This window comes from Lingula anatina, chromosome 10 (assembly GCF_051362555.1).
Source record: "Lingula anatina isolate TDL-2025a chromosome 10, LinAna3.0, whole genome shotgun sequence".
NCBI lineage: Eukaryota > Metazoa > Brachiopoda > Lingulata > Lingulida > Lingulidae > Lingula > Lingula anatina.
Genome location: NC_141776.1, coordinates 5373455 through 5391365, shown reverse-complemented (window position 1 = coordinate 5391365; position 17911 = coordinate 5373455). Strand labels below are relative to the sequence as shown.

Here is a 17911-nt window from a genome sequence, read left to right as displayed (position 1 = left end):
TGTTATTCATAATTATTAAACTTTATGCCTCCAAAAGCAGTTCTCAGCGTTGTTCCACGCCGTTTTAATGGCAACAAGCAACCTGTTCCCCTCCGGACCTACGACTTCCGCCTCGAATTTAAGGGAGCATTCCCATACCCTATCGTACTAGAAGGATCGATCTATGTCCGAAGGGTTTCTCGCCAAATTTCATTTAGATCAAGCGTGCACTAAAGTTAATTACCTCCCTAGCAGCTTCAGTGCACGTGACAGACATTTAAGCCGCTTAAACTGAATGCAATTTTTCGACAATCCCCTCCAAGGTAGATCGATCCTTCTTGTACGACAGGTTTATGAGAACCCAGTCTAAGGCGCATACAGATATGTTCGCTATTCAGGTAAGCGGGGCGTAAGGGTAGACCAAAGGCTCATAAAGATCTAGAACAGTTGTATTTTTCAACCCGCGTCATAATTCAGCAAGTATGATTGCTATATTTAGACAGAGTAAATGCAGCCCTTCCTTTTGCATTATTTTTACCCACGTTCATGTCTATGTAGCCCGAAAAACGAGATGGTGGAAGGTGAAAAGTGATTTATGTTTATTAACACATGCACACACGTGTTCACAAATATGAACGTGAAAACACACTCGCAAACAAATATATTTTGAGTCACTTATATAATGGCAATGACATTCTCACACGGACATTAAGCACTCACGCGGACATAGACAATTGTCATTACATAAAAAGACCTCGTGACACACACTCGCACTGACAGGCCCGGATATCCAGGCACGGATACAGAAATCAAGGTGCAGATACGGATATAAGACAAGGACGATTGATAATAACACTAGTGTGAGACATTGACATGGGCACTTGACGTTTACCCGCTGGTACTGTTAGTAGAATGCGGATAATGACGCTTATCCACTGATCCTGACATTCGAAGGATGTCATTGACGTAAAGACACTGATACTGACTATTGTACTTAGCCACTGGCATTAGTCACTGACTTTTACTCACCGAATTTTATAATGGAATACAGACACTGACGTCCGATACCGACGTTTGCTCACTGATACCGACAGTGGAATGCAGATACTGACGTTTGTTTCACCGACACTGACACTGGAATGTAGATACTGATGATACTGACATTTGTTCACCATTACTGACACTGGCATGCAGATACTGATATTAAGCCAATGATACTGACACTAAGATGTAGACACCAACACAAAATTCAAGCATTCACTCACTGAAATAGACATTGGTATGCAAACATTTCGACAAGGCACTGTGACCTAGGCTAGTCATTAAAACTATTGTCAAGACACTGACGACATTCACGTCAAAATTGGCACTGGCATGTAGTCAGTGACATCAGAAAATGACACTGGCATGTAGTCACTGACATTAGAAACTGACAGTGGCATTTAGTTACTGACATCAGAAAATAACACTGGCATGTAGTCACTGACATTACAAACTGACACTGGAATATAGTCACTGACATTATAGACTGACACTGGCATTAATATCAAGGCCCTGGTTGACAAGCAGCGGCCACTGCCACTGACACTATTTAACTACTGACTGACTTTCACACAGACATTGCTATTTAAACACTGATACAAGGACTAAATTCTCAGACTGATTCTCAGAAAATGACATTCGCTTTCTTACATTCCCTCTCGACGGGGCTGACATTTAGCTCGGTGCAGATGCTTGACGTCTTAAGACTTCACGGAAAAGAATCCTATACAAGCAGCGCCGCTAAAAAGATCTAAAAACGTGAGTGTGAATAAGCGACTTAAAATGCCTCCAAAATGAACGGAATCAATATTTCCCCTTGGATTAACACTTCAGAGGCGGGTAAAACAGCGCGCTGTTTTCTCCAATATTCCACGACTGTTGGCGGGGGGTGAGTGTTTCAACACGTGAACAGCGAGACATCTAGTCTCATCACTTCTATGTGAAAACCCAGGCAAATTTATTGCAATTACCATCGCAGAACTGGCTGTCCAGACACGCCCACAAAGCGGCGCTAAGATCGATCTCTGTGACTGGAAATCGTTAGATAACGTGTTTAATCATCTTCCTTGCTGTATCATATCATGGTAATGAAATACATGGTTTAATCGCCCCCAAGTTACCGTTTATCACTACTTACATAATTATCAGAACACAAAGAGACCAACCTTAGCCCCAACCTTAGCCCCATGACGGCTACACGGACGGACCGTACTTATACGCTGGTCAGGTTTTGTGGCACTCGTCACCAGGCTAGCTAAAACCGTACTTAGACGATTTCTAAATAACAGGAAGTCGGCTGTCTAATTGCATCCACCGCTACGTAATCCCCGATTTAATCTACTCTCAACTGGAGGTCTTCTAGCTGTAACGAAATTGTATGCATGCCTTTCATGCATATTTGTAACTGCTAGGAGAAGCCTGGTTGAGCGTAGGCTCAATGGTCGGATATGCGTATCAACGGGTGGAAAACGTTGCTCCCCCAACCCCAAACCCCAGCACGACCCAGTATCACCTTTCACAAGTGTACGAGCACACTAGGTACCCGCCTTCTTACTATCACCATGCTTATTCCGTATCTAGCGCTGCCAGTTTCTTTTAATTTTTTTTCATTCGTACAGCTGTGACTGTTTCTTTAATACAACAACGCTTTTAAAGAGCAAATAATTCCTAATACTGTATGTTTTATATATTTCATTGGTTAAATTAACTTTTATCTTATCTTATTAAAATGTGACTTTTGATCACTTTCCAGTGACCTCTGAAACCCAAGGTCTACCTCCCTCGCGTTGCTCACAAAAGAGTTCTAGTTATATAGCTGACCCCGATTCCTATGATAAATTTACCAACAGGTATGAATACTCCCACGTCACAAACACAACAGACGACACGCACGGTTAATTATTTAGCACCAACAAAGCGATACCTAGCACAAACATTCATCCGCTTTGGTAGTGCTGGTTAATTTGTGGGTTACGTGGTTAATATGGGTGTTAGTGTTAAAAGATCTGCGGATAGTACTAGTAAACGCCTAATCCGTTTATAAGCCCTGACACAATAATGTGTAAAATTACTCAAATACATTTCAGGGAATGCCAGTCATTCACGGCAACCTGCCAACCAGGCAAGGGCAACATTTATCGGTTAGACATCCGGACGCCCCTCGAGGCAGCGGCGTCTTAATATTCCCTTGCGATGCTTGCGTGCCTGGATGGACGGTGGGCCCGTCACAATATATTGATATACAAAGGGAATGTTCTTTGGATGGCAAAGGTTGCAACATCGGCGGCGTATACGATATTTAATACGATTTGATGTGCGGCGTTGAAAAATTGTGATTGTTGAAATGGAGAACCCGACCTAAATCAAGCACGATGATTTATATCTCTTGCTGTCCCACTTGCGTGTACAATGCCAGTTAATCTCTCAATAACATTTGATTTTAAGGCCATCCAAGATACTAAATGATTTAAACTATTTTGGCGTGTAATATTTGATTTGAATTAATATTTAATTCATATACATAACATTCATATCAATTTGATTTTTGCTACTAATATCAAACAACAAATGGTCAGGAAGAACGCAAATTAATAATCGATTTTAAAAAAAAAGGCACTATTGATTTCGTAGACGCTTACATATATATTTACAGTTTTTTTTGTTCCTTCACAAAACAGCTAAACTCTGGCGATATTGATGTCGTGATATTGTTAGCCCACAGCGCATATTGCAGTCACGTAGCGTAGCAGGCGCGGCTTCTACCGGCACAATTAACTGCATAAAAAGCATACATCTGTCAGACGCCTTTATTACTTATTAATACCCGGTCGTATATTATTACTGCAATATCTATTACGTAGGAGCTGGCAAGTCAAAACAAACAAGAAAAATCAGGGTAATTATTCACCTATTTCCGATTTCACCTTTCCAGACTTTATCTCAAGGCGTTACTCTACTTATTCACACTCTACTCTCACTGAAACCGCCTTTCATAACACACTGTAAGACTCGCATCCCCCCCAGAGAGCAAAATTATTGTAGTTATTGTTTTTGACTATACCTAATTTTTCATTTTACTTTTAGGATGAGCGCTTGGTGTTTACGATAATGCAATAACCATTCAGAACAGCGGACTAACAGATCCGCGGATCAAATATGGCCCACCCACTTGAATGCATGTTGCGTAATTCCCGCGGGGAATCTCTTCAGTGTCTAATCGGGAATAAAGCGGGGGCCAGCTTTTTAGTGGGTCGCCATATTTGATCCGCGGATCTGTTAGTCCGCTTATCTGAATGCGCTCGGTGTCTGTACAACCCTCACAAACCCGATTCACTTTAAAGGGCCATTTCTGGTCCAGCTAGGACGGTTTAACTTATCACTGTTAAAAAAAAAATAGTGGCGACCTCCCCACCACAGATTGATAATAACGAACAGAATGCGTCCCAGGAAATTACAATAATAAAAACCGTAATATTCGGCAAACAAAAGAGGAAAAGATGTCAAATATGGAGGGACCGGGCTGTGGGATGGGGTGTCGATAACTGAACATTTTTGGTTTACTTTGTGTCAAACTTATCTTATTTATTAATACAATTTGCAGACACACCGTGTTAGGTTGAGTCATCACTTGGTAAGCCCAAAAAAAGTAACCTGGCTGATCGTGCGATAAAGCCACCCTCACTGTCATACGGCTCACGCAACAAAAAGTGAACATTTACGTCATATCATTGACGCGCACATTTTGTATTATAATTGTATAATTTGGACTTGCCCCATAATTTTTGCTGTTTTATACTATAGTACCCTGCAGGTTAGAAAGAAATCAACAATAATTACGTACCCTGTGAACACTTCTCGTCACGTATTAACTTGGACCCGTAGCGTTCAGTGAACAAAAAGCACTTTGTGTGGGCTTTTTTTTTTCCACACAGTTACGGTTCTTTTCATGTCCTGACATCATGGGACTATACATCCTGCATTACTAGTATCATTTTTCCGAAGACAGAGAAAAACGTGCGAAGAACAAAGGGCAAACATGAAACACCAAATCAGATAATTGGAATTGACGAACAACATCAAGGGAACAAACTAGAACTCAAGACCACAAGAAAGCGCACGTTCTGATTATAATTCCATGAATCACGCAGGTAGTACGTAAATGGGGGCCGCACTGAAGAACAATAGATAAATAGATAACGCCGTGATTGGCATCACGGAAAATAAAGAACATGTCAGGGTAATCTTCGATCGCTTAGTTCTGTGTTCTTCATGCAGTCGTACTCGTCAAAGCTGACGTTGGAACTAACACGAAAATATGTGAATGTCACATGACTTATTCAAATGCCAAGACAACAGTTGTGAAACGGTAAATCGATACTCGTTCCCCCAAGCAGTCGAATTTCTAGCTTTCAAATAACTATTTATCTTTCAACTCGACTTACTCGTTCCTTGTTTTTAAGGAGCCACGTGATCTAAAGCAATCAAGCTCATTCCGTTATCTAATTGGCATCACTTAAAGTTGAGAACGAATTTCTCCGAAAAACGGGCTAGTCTTCGTTATGCTTGCGAAGGGCACGTGAATAATAATATCAGCGCAAGTGGACGGCACACCATCGCTTAAGACGATCAACATGCTAATTCTGAAATCGCACCAGGCACTTCAGTTTGCTTGCGACCTTTCTTGTTGAAGTGCAACACCACAGGTGCGTGGAAAGAATTTGCCGCAATGATCGTCGCATACATCATACGCACCAATACTATACAGATCGGTGGTACAGGGCACGTGTTCGGATTTCCCGGAACCAAAGGATGCACTGTGACTATCGCATGCAATTCTGGCGTCTGTGAATTGTCCCAGAGCTCGTAAAGGTCGATTTCCATGAAATGCGTCTGTGGTTCACCAATCTGACATTTGTGTTTTTTTTTTCTTTTATGTTAACACAGATGTGCGCAATTATTGGAACGATAGATTATGCGATACCAATCAAAGTGAGAGGATCCCGCTGCGACCACGTGAATTAATTCTTTGCACTTGTCACTACGATACTTTGGTCGCATTCAGAGCAGATAATCCTCGGACCTTATGGTCCACAGATCAAATATGGAGGACCCTACATGAAAGCAAGACCACCTAATCCTTTAATTGTCTCCCCCCCCCCTAATCTTTTAATGGTCTTCCCACGGAAATGACTTAGCGTTGCGAAAACGAACCCATCCTCTTTGCCAGCACATCAACGAGTACCTGACCAAGCAGTGACTCGGCGTTCTAAGAAAAAACCCATCCCAGTTAAAAATAAATGGACTCTAAATGAATAAAGACAAGCAGCAATGTCCCTGACTGAAACAAAGACACGGGGGTATGCACCTTTCTTGTTTCAAATACCGTTTCAACGAAAAGCCATAGAAATCCACAGAATGGTAAACTAGAATGGACAAATATCTAAAGATACATGAAAAGCAGCAACAAGTTCTGAGTCAATCTAAAAATGGTAAGCCTCTATTCCCCTCCTCTCAATTTGAAACTTTACATTCATTCCTCGTCGTATTACAACCTAAGGCGAAAACGTGCTAAGCAGTGTCGATCTCTCGCTTTGCATGTCAACTGCAATATCACTTGGTTGAAACCAAAGGACATACACATTAATATACCACTGGTTTAGAATCCGTGACACGAATTTCCCTGCAGGAGGTTGAACAATGACGAAAGAAAACCACCTACTTGCCCGTAGGAAAGGAGGGGGTTGAACCACGCCCATCGGGCGACTTTATCAGTGAAATGACTCTGGGGAAAATTCAAATGAAGCAGGAACCTCTGCCCTTCATCCGAACCCAACTGCGGCTACTCTTTATGATCCATATTTATTTATATTGAGGTAAAATGTGTGAATCACTATGATGTATAATTGGTACTCTCAAAGCATGCATGTTGTCAATAAGTCTATTTTGGAAACATGGTTGGTGGGTTATATGTCATTACCACCTCTTTTCGAATCTTATGGATTGTAGTTTTTGAACGTTAGGAAGATAACAAACACAAGATATAAGTGAAATTTTGGAAAAAAACTGCCCTTGTCAAAAAAATGAAATTTTACTGTGAGCCTGATGCACTATTTCCTTGTCCAAATTGGCTGTGACGTTGCAATGACGTCACATGCTTGGTGCAACGACATTATATCTATGCTTCCTCGTCCTAGCCTTCTTCATCCACTTACCTAATTCTTTTTTTGTAATTTTATTTCATTTTATTTACCTTATTTTTAAGAAAGGGGGAAAGGGGGCAGGTGTTTTTCATGTTATTCATAAGGTGATTTGAACAAGATGCAAGTCCTTGTCACGAAATATCGTCGCTGCCAGTGAGGTATATTGGTGAAAACTAACACAGCGTGATGATCCGCTTAGATGTCAGACTGGATTTTATTGCTTTTCACCCGCATCGTTCTGCCGTGAAACGAATCCCGGACACTTAACATTAAGATTTTTTTCCTCGCTCTCTACAACACAAAACATGACAATCACATCTTGCTGGTCACAAAGCCGTTTCACGCGTGAAGGGTCTGTTCAAAACGGCGACCTTTTAATACCTTTGTCTATGTGCCATAAAAATTAACTTGCCGAAGAAAGTGACAGGTGTGCAACAGCTCCGAGTACTTATACTTACAGCAGTGGCGAGAGAGCAAACGTGGTCGATATACACGCGCACGCGAGCTAAATGAAATGACATATTGCGCTCTGCAAAGAAAACCAATCATACAGATTTAGTCATCTCCCGTGCTATTACACTCATACCTTTGTTGTGACATTCTCTGTTACAAACTAAAGATACTGCTCTTCAATAGGGGAGATAAAATTCCAGGGTATCAGATCATACAGAATACTATGTACATGTAATACCGTCAAGTGAGAAGAAATTGGCGCCGGAAGCAAGGGCGGACACGGCATCCAGCTCACCAAGTCTGTGCATCTTTCTGCAACTACTCTCATCGGTCATTGAACAATGTCTTCAATAAAAAAGGTGTCCCAGTTTAGCGTGTGTGCATTCTGTTTTCACGGCCACAAAAGGTAACCTGATTAACTGGTTCTCCCGGGGCGAGGAGCGTTTGTCATGGCACAAGTTTGACAGGAAGAGGGTGTGTTATTGGATCTTTTACGTCAACCGTCATCCGGTGTGGCGTGACTCCAATATCATGTGATCAGGCCGTCGTGTAAAGATCGTCTACTTTGTCATGCAGAATCAACACTGTTTTCAAAAAAGCCGCGATTGTTTCAGAACGAAGAAATCCAAATATTTTATCGCTGTTCGCGTCTTAATGGAGATGCAGACACATTCAGTATTACTGGAAAATAAACAAAGGCGATCGAGGCACTACCGCTAAGAACGGTTGGTGAAAAAGTCATTATCTAAATTTCGACTGTACTTTAATCACGTTAAAATTATTGCCATCTCTTCATCCCATTATCATCATCACAAGCTTTATTTGCTTATATTTCTTCTATCCTTCGGACGACGTTTGGGAAGGATCGTGCGGTAGGAAGCGTAATCTACACTAAGGATGCATTAATTACCATAAAGATGAAATGTGGTGACAACAAGACATAAAGATGCCTTTTAAGGCATTTGAAATTTCGCCAAGTCACATTTTGTCTGAATAGGCCCTATCCTGCTTCTTATCTTTCTCGCTTCAGGCCTAAAAAATTGGACAATAACACCGCAAATAAATGTCGAAACTTTTGAAATGTCAAGAAAACAATGGCGGTCTAAATGCTTAGAGCAGGAGAAAATTGCTTCTTCTAGGGGAAAATTAGATTTGGTGCGAACATCCCAGATATGATACCTTAAACTGCAATCTGACTTTCTCGGGACGGTCAAATCACGAACACGCTGGCATCGGTCACACATTACCCAAGACAAGACCCATTAATATCCAATGATTTCAGAGAACTTATTTCTGACTAAATTCCAGGATATCGGAATAAGGAAGAGTCTATTTTATCAGAAATGCTGGTTCATTCTGAGCATTAACTCCAGTTTAACTTAATGTAAGCATATTTTGCTATATCCTTATAATTATTATAAAATGGTATGAACTGTAGCGTTTATATGATCGTTTTTAATGCGTGAGAGTAACAATGGCAACTTACGCGCTGAAGAACAAAGAGACGGGTGAACGAAGCTATATAATGTTCAGTGAGATAATATCATATAGAATAAACAGTCAAGTCACGAGCCTCATCATATGCGGGCTGGAGGGGGAGACGTAATTGCTCTAACTGGATTCGTGCTAGTAGGTACAAATTGAGCAATAGCCCGGCTTGGCACGCTAGGTTATGATTCTCGTCTTTCTAACAAACATTTAAGAAGCGGAAATTTCTATTCAAAATGAAAGAGGAAATGAAAATGGTTTGCGAAATTCACCGTCACTTTTCATTGCCGACAGACAACAAAAAAGGGTCAGGAATGTGGAGACGAGTTACAAATTTACAGTTTCAATATTCCACAATTTCATTAGCATGGCGCAAAACAAGGCGATAAATACTTTGCTTTAGTCCTGCATATGCGTGGGGCATCATTAACATGGAAATCGTTTCCTGGAAGTGACGTCAGTGGGTCTAGATGTAATGTCTGTTTGCATGTATCTTCACTCCAATGCGCACACGGTCGGAGCTATGGACGAAAGCACATTCACGCATGCGCCGTGTTATGCAACTTTTGCAAAAATATGTAATGCTTATGTGCTTTCTTTGAATTGCACTTCAAAGCTGCACGTATCATTACAATAAAAATACTCAATAAAATAATGAAAGCAAAAGAGATAAAAAATATATAATATAATATTAAAGAAAGAGAAAACGAGCCGATACGCACCTGGTTCTGAGTTGTTACAGTGGGAGTGATCAAAGCACGCTGACTGTTCTCACTGACGAGCACATCACTGTCTTTAATTTCCTCCTTGTTCCTGAAACAAGAAATGAAACGTTCGTGTTTAACAAAAGGTTTCCATGCAAGTCGTACTGAAGGGTGCGCCCGTGGCGCGCTGTTGTGTGTTTCCTCGGCATTGCCAGCCAACACGACACCTCGAAGAACGTTCCCGCGCCGCTGCAGTAATTCCGAAAAACCTTCTTTGGAACTTGAGCACCCGTTTAAAATCAGGCTGGAACCAGCCACGCTACAAGGATCAGTGTAGCCGGACAAAATAACGGGCTTCAAGTCCATTGGGGAGTTCGTCTTTTGGCGGCAATCCGCATTCTCAGCGTCCTTCCCGTTGGTCAGTGGTGGTAAAACGGACGTCAGATTGCGAAACGCCTCTATAACTGGACCTTGGTACCTAGCGCTGCTGGACGCCAAACTGACGTAACTTCCGGTCTGTAGGCCCACATTCTTGAAGCCAAGGTACACATTCTTTTCCGACATTGTGTTCCTTATTTAATATTTCACTTGACAACTGCCGCCATTCATATGTCGAATTTATGAAGCAATGCCGTTTGTTATTCAGCGAACTTTTCGCACGCAACCAAGCTCAACTCTCCGTACTGGCTGCTAGATCCGTTTTGCTTTCACGATATAATGCAAGGTTCATTTACGTTATATACATATACATCCAGCACAGATAATTGTCACATATCGAGGGACGAGTTCCACCGCAATCTGTCCCGACACGATGAATGAAATTGAAAAAAACTCGGTAGCCAGTCAGTTCTACGCGAGCCGAGCTCTTAATGCGTGCGCGGTTCTCTATGCTTTCCTCGTATCGATCTTTTTTTCCCGCAGCTTTTCGCACGAATTAAGCACTCAAACAACACCCTAGTAAAGCGCCGTTCTCTAATGATATTTTCCAAGAAACGATTCCCGGCTATTGATAATAAAGTCACGAGTTTCAGCTTGCGGCAAATCATGCGAGCGGTTCACTGCCGGTTTTCTGTACTATCGACGTGATATACGATCTAATACAGCAGAGAATATGCCTGATAACTTTTTAGTTATGTGTCAAGTTACGCGTACACATTGTATGGAATGCAGCATTCCAACAGGAAATCTTGTATTTCTATCAAAAGTAGGAACGTTCTTAGAAAAACATACATGTAGAGATTTGAACAAGACAGACTCGGCCTACAAACCAGGACACATCAATTCACGGGTCAGTATGACTCCCCGGTCAGAGACAATTATTACACAAATCTTACATCAGTTTATTATTTTCATTTCTATTATTTACTTATATTTAATCAGGCGATCGCCCAGAATGTAAATAATAAAAGCATACGGTAAGAGAGGTGGGGCGTGAGGCACACTGCATACCTTTAAAAGGACTAAGTAGAGAAAATTTAGTTTAGAAGGTTTCAGATAGATAGTCCGCTGCCCATTCATTTGTACAGGAAAGCCTCGCCCTACATTTTAATCCACTTAGGTAAGGCTAACCCTAACCATTATAACTATTGGAGGGTGGACTTTCTGTTGCTCGGACCCTCAGTTTCGTTACACCGGGACAGAGTTAATAAGGAAAGTACACTGCTCGGTGTGAAAAGAGACTCAGAACGGTAGCGGCTGTCAAGATCCTGATTAGGGCCTCCCGATACATTAAACCAGGGAGCCTTATAAAGCTGTTGCGGAAAATGTAATTACTTTTCTACTAACAAGGAAGTGACGAGACTCCGTGATTGGGCTATCCGTTTATCAGGATTCCATTCTGCCGCATGAATGGGTCGACCTTTAGCACACACGTAAGTCATGTTTTTTTTCCAATTCCCATGGCACATATAATAACAAAAATAAAACGGGGAAAGCAACCCTCTTGATTATACACCGGTTTAATCACGCTTACAACAGACATACATATAAAGTATGCATATATATCAGAATAAGCATATGAGCTAATTTTTATCAAACAAGTGTCAACCGTTAACGCCGCATCAGAATAAAAGTAATAGTCTTAAAAAAACAAGAAAACCATTTTTTCATGTTTGTATCAAGCACTTAACTGGGCTCGTGTAACAGAGAATCCATCTTCCATTAGATTCACACTGGTTAAGGTAAGCCTGACGTAAGTGGATGGAAATCTAGGACGTGGTTTACCTGTACAAATCGGTGCAAACCGGATTATGCATCGGGGGGACGTTGGGTCACAGTCGATCCTGGGGCGCAGATCTTGTATAATACGCATATCCGGTCACACTAGGACGATAACGGACCGACATTTTCACCGCAACGCGCTATTAGGCAACCGTTATAGATGGACTACGGAGATGAATCAAACACGGCGTTTTTCTGTAGAACGCTATTCTATGTAGATAACAACGCTAAAAACATCGCTTGGAATACGTATACTGGCCTGATTAATATCGATCTGCTCGCCCCAAATCATGATAAATGATAAAAATTACGGACGAAAAAATCTATGACAAGGAAATAATACCAGTAGATGTTAGGTAGAGTCTTTAAGTTAACTCTCAAGTATCGCATACATTTAAAAAGTTCTATTCAAAAGGGGACTGCTTTCCACAATAAATCAACTTTATTTTAAGTTGAAGAGGGCGAAATGATGCAGTGAAATGCCTAACGAAGACGGACTCGGTCAACTTTATTGCATTCACTCATTCGTTCGTTTAAACATACCAAGATCGGATAAAAAATATCAAAAGGTGTTCATACCCTGCTTAGAACGATGTCTGAACGTCGTCCGGAATGAATTTATCAACTGATTCTTCTTTCCAATATGTGTAATGTCGTGTTTTGAAAAACAAAGAAAATTTAGGACATCCTTCAAAAGGTTTATTATGTCAACAATAACTATATGCCTTGTAGTTTTCAGATTTTAATGTCACAGAGAAACCGCATTCAGCATCTCAGATATTTCAAAATCTAAAGGGGTCATCTGGAGACGCCAGTTTGCCCAATTTTCGGTCTGAAGTAAGCTTAGTTTGAACCGTTCTTTCTACGTCGTCTCCTTTTATAAAGTGTAATGAAATTCAGCTTTAACAGCGAATGGTTTTGCGTCAATCGACGGATATCCTGTTTCACCACGCACAGCAGCTAAATCACGAAAAACTAACAAAACCGCAGCTTGCATAGAATAACACACGTTCTGGACTGACAAAAAAAGCCTTTTAAATGAATACCTGTCGCCCACGAGCCGACGGCATTCTGTCTATCGAATAGGATTCAAATCGCAGGTTCATTTCGACACACTGTCTCAACTTTAGGCCGACTGAATTGTTTCGGAAATGAATTCAAGCAACCTTACGACCACTAAGACAGATTTTTTAAGTGGCTAGGCTCTAGACAAAAAAAAAATAGTCAATGATAATAGTATTTCATAACTGATAAATCTAGTAGCAGGCATTTGATACATTTTCTATATAAAGGCTACGCGTTTCCATCTCCTTGTCATCTAACAAGGGAATTTACTCAAAACGAGGACACGAAATCATGTCACATCATACCGAAAAACGAGCAATACGTGTTGTCTACCGCCATCTTGGATATGGCCTTTATACTGAAAATTTATGTGCTGCTCCACGTCTAATATTGTTTGTAAAGAGCTATCTGCATATTTCTCTTAAAAGTAAATGGCCAAACCGTTCCTAAATAAAAAAAGTACATGGTCATGGTCATCATTCAATTGTTAAAGGGCCTTTGTATACATCCAGAGATCCGGATGGAAGCTGGCCAAATAGTTTGTATAATAAAACGCTGGGATTGTATTAAGTAATTTCACGTTGGGGTACTTAATTCGTGGCTGGAGTCGATAATCTGTGCATTTGTGCTCCCGAATCAAAGGCTTTTATTAGCAAACGGCAATTATCGTTAATAAATTAATGAATGGATTAATTAACCTAACAGCAGGAAGCGAATTTGTTGCGAACTTGTGAAAGGTGGTAAAGCCCCCCCCCCCCCCCCCCCCAAGGCGTAATAATGTGTTAGAACCCCCCAAGGTTACCGTGTATAACGCATGGCTCAAGTATACCGCTCTATGCGAAAAAACTAAATATGCAATCGTTTCTGATAATGATATCAGTCAACAGATTGACGTCAATACTGGTAATAGCTCATTTATGAGCATTATCGTTTAATGGACCATCCAAGGATAACACTTGGTATTATTACTATCAATACTGTGCACTGTGAAGGGTACTTATGTTACTGATGCGACAGAGTAACTGACAACAAGTATAATATGGGGGACGAATATAACATTGATGTGCACGATGTAGATGAGATATGCACGTGAACTGAATGGCCTATACTTCCGTAATGGCAGAATGTTTTCACCTGTTTCAGGTGGCAGAGACACGGCTTCTCGAGAGATAATACCGTGTAAGTAACAGAGGACAGACAAACACCATAATGATGTGCCGGGCAGATATATAGAATGTGCACGCAAAATAAATAAATAAATTAATAAATAAAAAAAATAAATACATAAATAAATGTCAGTGTCATGAGGAGCGTTCAGATAAACTCACTGTGCTAGCTGGATCGATCCAACTCTGAGGGAGATTTTCCCTGCAATCACTGTTCACGTCTTAAATGTCTGAACTGCTAGGAGGTAATTAAGCCGAGCTCACTAGAAAGTTAATTACCCCCTAGCTAATCAAGGAGGCGTGTCAGACAATTAAGTTTATTACAGTTAATGCAATTTAGCGAGACCCCCCCCCCCCCCCCCCCCCCCCCCCCCCCCCCCGACCAAGCTGATACGATGTTTTAGATCTGAACGCGGCCAGAGATATATTTTTCTTCACCAACAAAAACATCTCGTCTGTCAGTGCAGCGTGTTATATGAGGATGTATGGGTCGATAAATGGGATAGCACACGGCCTCTTAGTACATGTATCTGATGAGAATTTAACTGACTTGCGGAGTCGAAAAATACATCACATTCACCTCGAGATAATGAGCAGTTTTCGTGTCGGCGACACGGCTACGTTTAATCAAACACATCTAGCATCACCATTATCCTGCTAAAATAATACGGGTGATCCTGTTAAAGTTGTTGTTGTTAGTAAGTCAAGGTTCCAGGTCAACCTCGTCACACGACAATTGTTCACACCGTCTTTTCAGATCTAAATCTCTCGTTTTCGGCGATCCATTCTCTTACACAAATAACGTGTTACACCATGATTATAATCAATAGCATTCAAGATTACCTGAACATAATTACGTTAGCGGTTAGTGATCAAATACGCTGTCCCACTACAGATCTATGACGACCGCAAACCATTATCTAACAATGTGACGTCACATTAAGTGACGTCATAACATCTACAAACACAACACTAATCGTTTAGGAATCAGAAGCTGCTTGGTATTAGTTATAATGTAAGAAAATATCCGCTTTTCGTTACAGATGGTTTAATCGATATCGGCGGTGAACAAACGCTGTAATGTTAGCAGTTGAATAGATGGTTGAATACATTCACGCGTTATTGAACTGGTCATTGTCAGACGTTCCAGAGACCTCATAAAATGGTACAATTTCACACGACAGAATATAAAGTATGATTTTGAAAAAGAGGGGAGAACGATGTTTTTCTATTGCGCTATGTTGAATTACTCGTTATTCTGCCTAATAGATATTGTATGCATTAAGTAACGTTATTGGTTTAATCAATACTATGCCAGTGCACTGTTTTTAATCTAGAACCATCCATTCCCAAGCAAAACTTTAAAATATATATGAATAATAAATGTTACACTGTTTAAATAAAAAGCACTAGGACTGTATTATGAGACCCTTTGTTGAACACTGTACCAAAAAATAAAAACTTTCTTCATTTATGCCCAATAAGTGATATCAGAAGAAAACGCAGTCTACTTTCTATGCACATTAAACTCGTCCGTGTCCCAAGCGGTGGGGTCATTTGCTTTTACTGCTAACAGTACGCCAGGGAGACTAACTGTCTTTGAAACTGTTATGAAATGGTATTTTCTATGTCGACATCTCTGCAAAGTTACTTATCTTTCCTAATTTAGACCTTAAAAAAGTGTGACGTCAGCTACGGAATCGCCCGACGTTGGCCGATTGGTGTGAACCTATAAATTAACACTTAACCCTCACAGGAAGACCACATACATGTACGTTTAGGAGTGCATAAAGCTACATAACCACTCAAGACACTCCATTGTGAAATTCATATGTCTCCAGACTTACTAAAATTAAAAGGAAAGTTCATAAACGTTTTCTCTGGCTTTTTCTTTTTTGAGTGATCAATTGGTGAAAACTATTGAATACAGGACGCCTACCTAGCACGGTACTGTACAATCTAGTCAACATACCGTTGTAATTTATGCGTTTCCATACAACGGAAACGGCCTTCTTAACTTCGTACACAAATGCTGCCTTGTGTGGAGCCAACGCACCAAGGAGCTATCTAGATCCTCCGGTAATGGCACACCTGTCTCAAAACGTGGAAACAGTTCCATGCTATGTCATACGTGCAAATTATATTCCTTTCAGATTGCTCAAACTGAAATGACAAAGTAGCAATCAAAGGAGTCAAAAAGTTTTCCACACCCTTGCCAGTATGACAGGTTTGCACAAAGAATTGGCGTAACTGGAGAATCGAAGTGAAAGAAACCCGCAACGCAAACAAGCCACCTTCTACCTACCTACCTATCCGAGTCATAAGAACGCTCTTGACGTCACGGATGCAGTAAGGAGACGTGACTTTTTAACGGCAAGGAATATCCTACCGCAGCAATGAAGGTGTCGTTTTCCAAACACCGGCGTCCCGATCCATCACATTTACATAGTCTGGCTCTAACAACATACCTGACACATTCGAAGCGATAATTCATAAGTTGAGTGAAAATATTTACCAAAAAAGCACGTCGTTAAGGGGTGCTTTTGCGCAGTGTTCCGTATAATCAGCAAAAGTACATTTGGTATATAACTGAACCTCTAGGGTATGTATATGTACCCTATAATGTTTATGATTCCTATATGCCTTAAACCACGACGGCGTGTCGCTGTTTGTAGACTTGTCACATTTTGTTCGCTGATACGACAATGCATTTATGCACTAGGTCATACACGACTAATGTATTTTACCGTCTCTTTTGGAAGATTGCCAAGCCATACGTGGTGTTAGCATTAGGAGCATACATAATGAAAAACGAGCCACTGCGAGTTCACGTAGTTGACATTCTCCGAGTTGGAAATTGCCATAGGATGGTACTAAGGCGTGGCTTAAACGTCTCTCGTGTCTGCACAAACCTACTGCTTTACACAGGTTTAACATTCGCCTCACAACCTCAGGCGATTAAGAAGCGAAAGTCAAATGTCTGAGGCAGGGCATGCCATAAAAAATGCGAACATCTGAGTCGCATCAGTGACGCACATATTTTGTGTAAAATGTGCATAATTGTGACTGCCCCATTATTTTCCGTTTTACACTAAAGAACCCTCTAATGTGAAATCAAAAGTAATTCAGATGTAATATTAAACAGCAATGGAAGTATTAAATCGGCGCGTCACTGACGCGAATCAAATGCTCTCTCTCTCTCTCTCTCTCTCTCTCTCTCTCTCTCTCTCTCTCGCGTGGGGGAGGGGTGATTCAGGAAATTATTTAGCGCATATTTACGACCGTTTCACCTCATCCGTCAGCATCAGCCACGTAGGACGGGCTTGTCTTGACTCAGATATTCAAAGTACATGTGACCGGTTGTCAGGTGAATGACTCATTTAATGCGTTCCTTACACGACCATCTTCGAGCTGTTTAACAAAATGCACAAGAAGGTGTTTTGCCCGTGGCAATCGATGTGGCAAATAATACCTATAACATACTAATTGCCACAATAATACGTAAAACATAGGGACCATTCCCACAGATATTTGGATCGATCTTTCTCCCTGGGGAGTCTCACGAAAATGCTATCAACTTAACCGGCTTAACTGT

General features: G+C 41.0%; 1 protein-coding gene across 5 annotated transcripts in view; it reads right to left on the bottom strand.

Moving 5' to 3' along the window:
• The window catches only part of LOC106158321 (uncharacterized), a 61454-nt gene that overhangs the window by 18759 nt on the left and 24784 nt on the right, over positions 1-17911 (bottom strand). For 3 of the 5 annotated variants that reach the window (XM_086997920.1, XM_086997922.1, XM_086997921.1), the window contains exon 4: positions 9884-9974. The exons of the other annotated variants lie outside the window; for them this stretch is intronic. In XM_086997920.1, coding sequence (XP_086854046.1) covers positions 9884-9974 — 91 coding nt within the window. The remainder of the gene's footprint in view (positions 1-9883; positions 9975-17911) is intronic. 5 annotated transcript variants of the gene reach the window in all.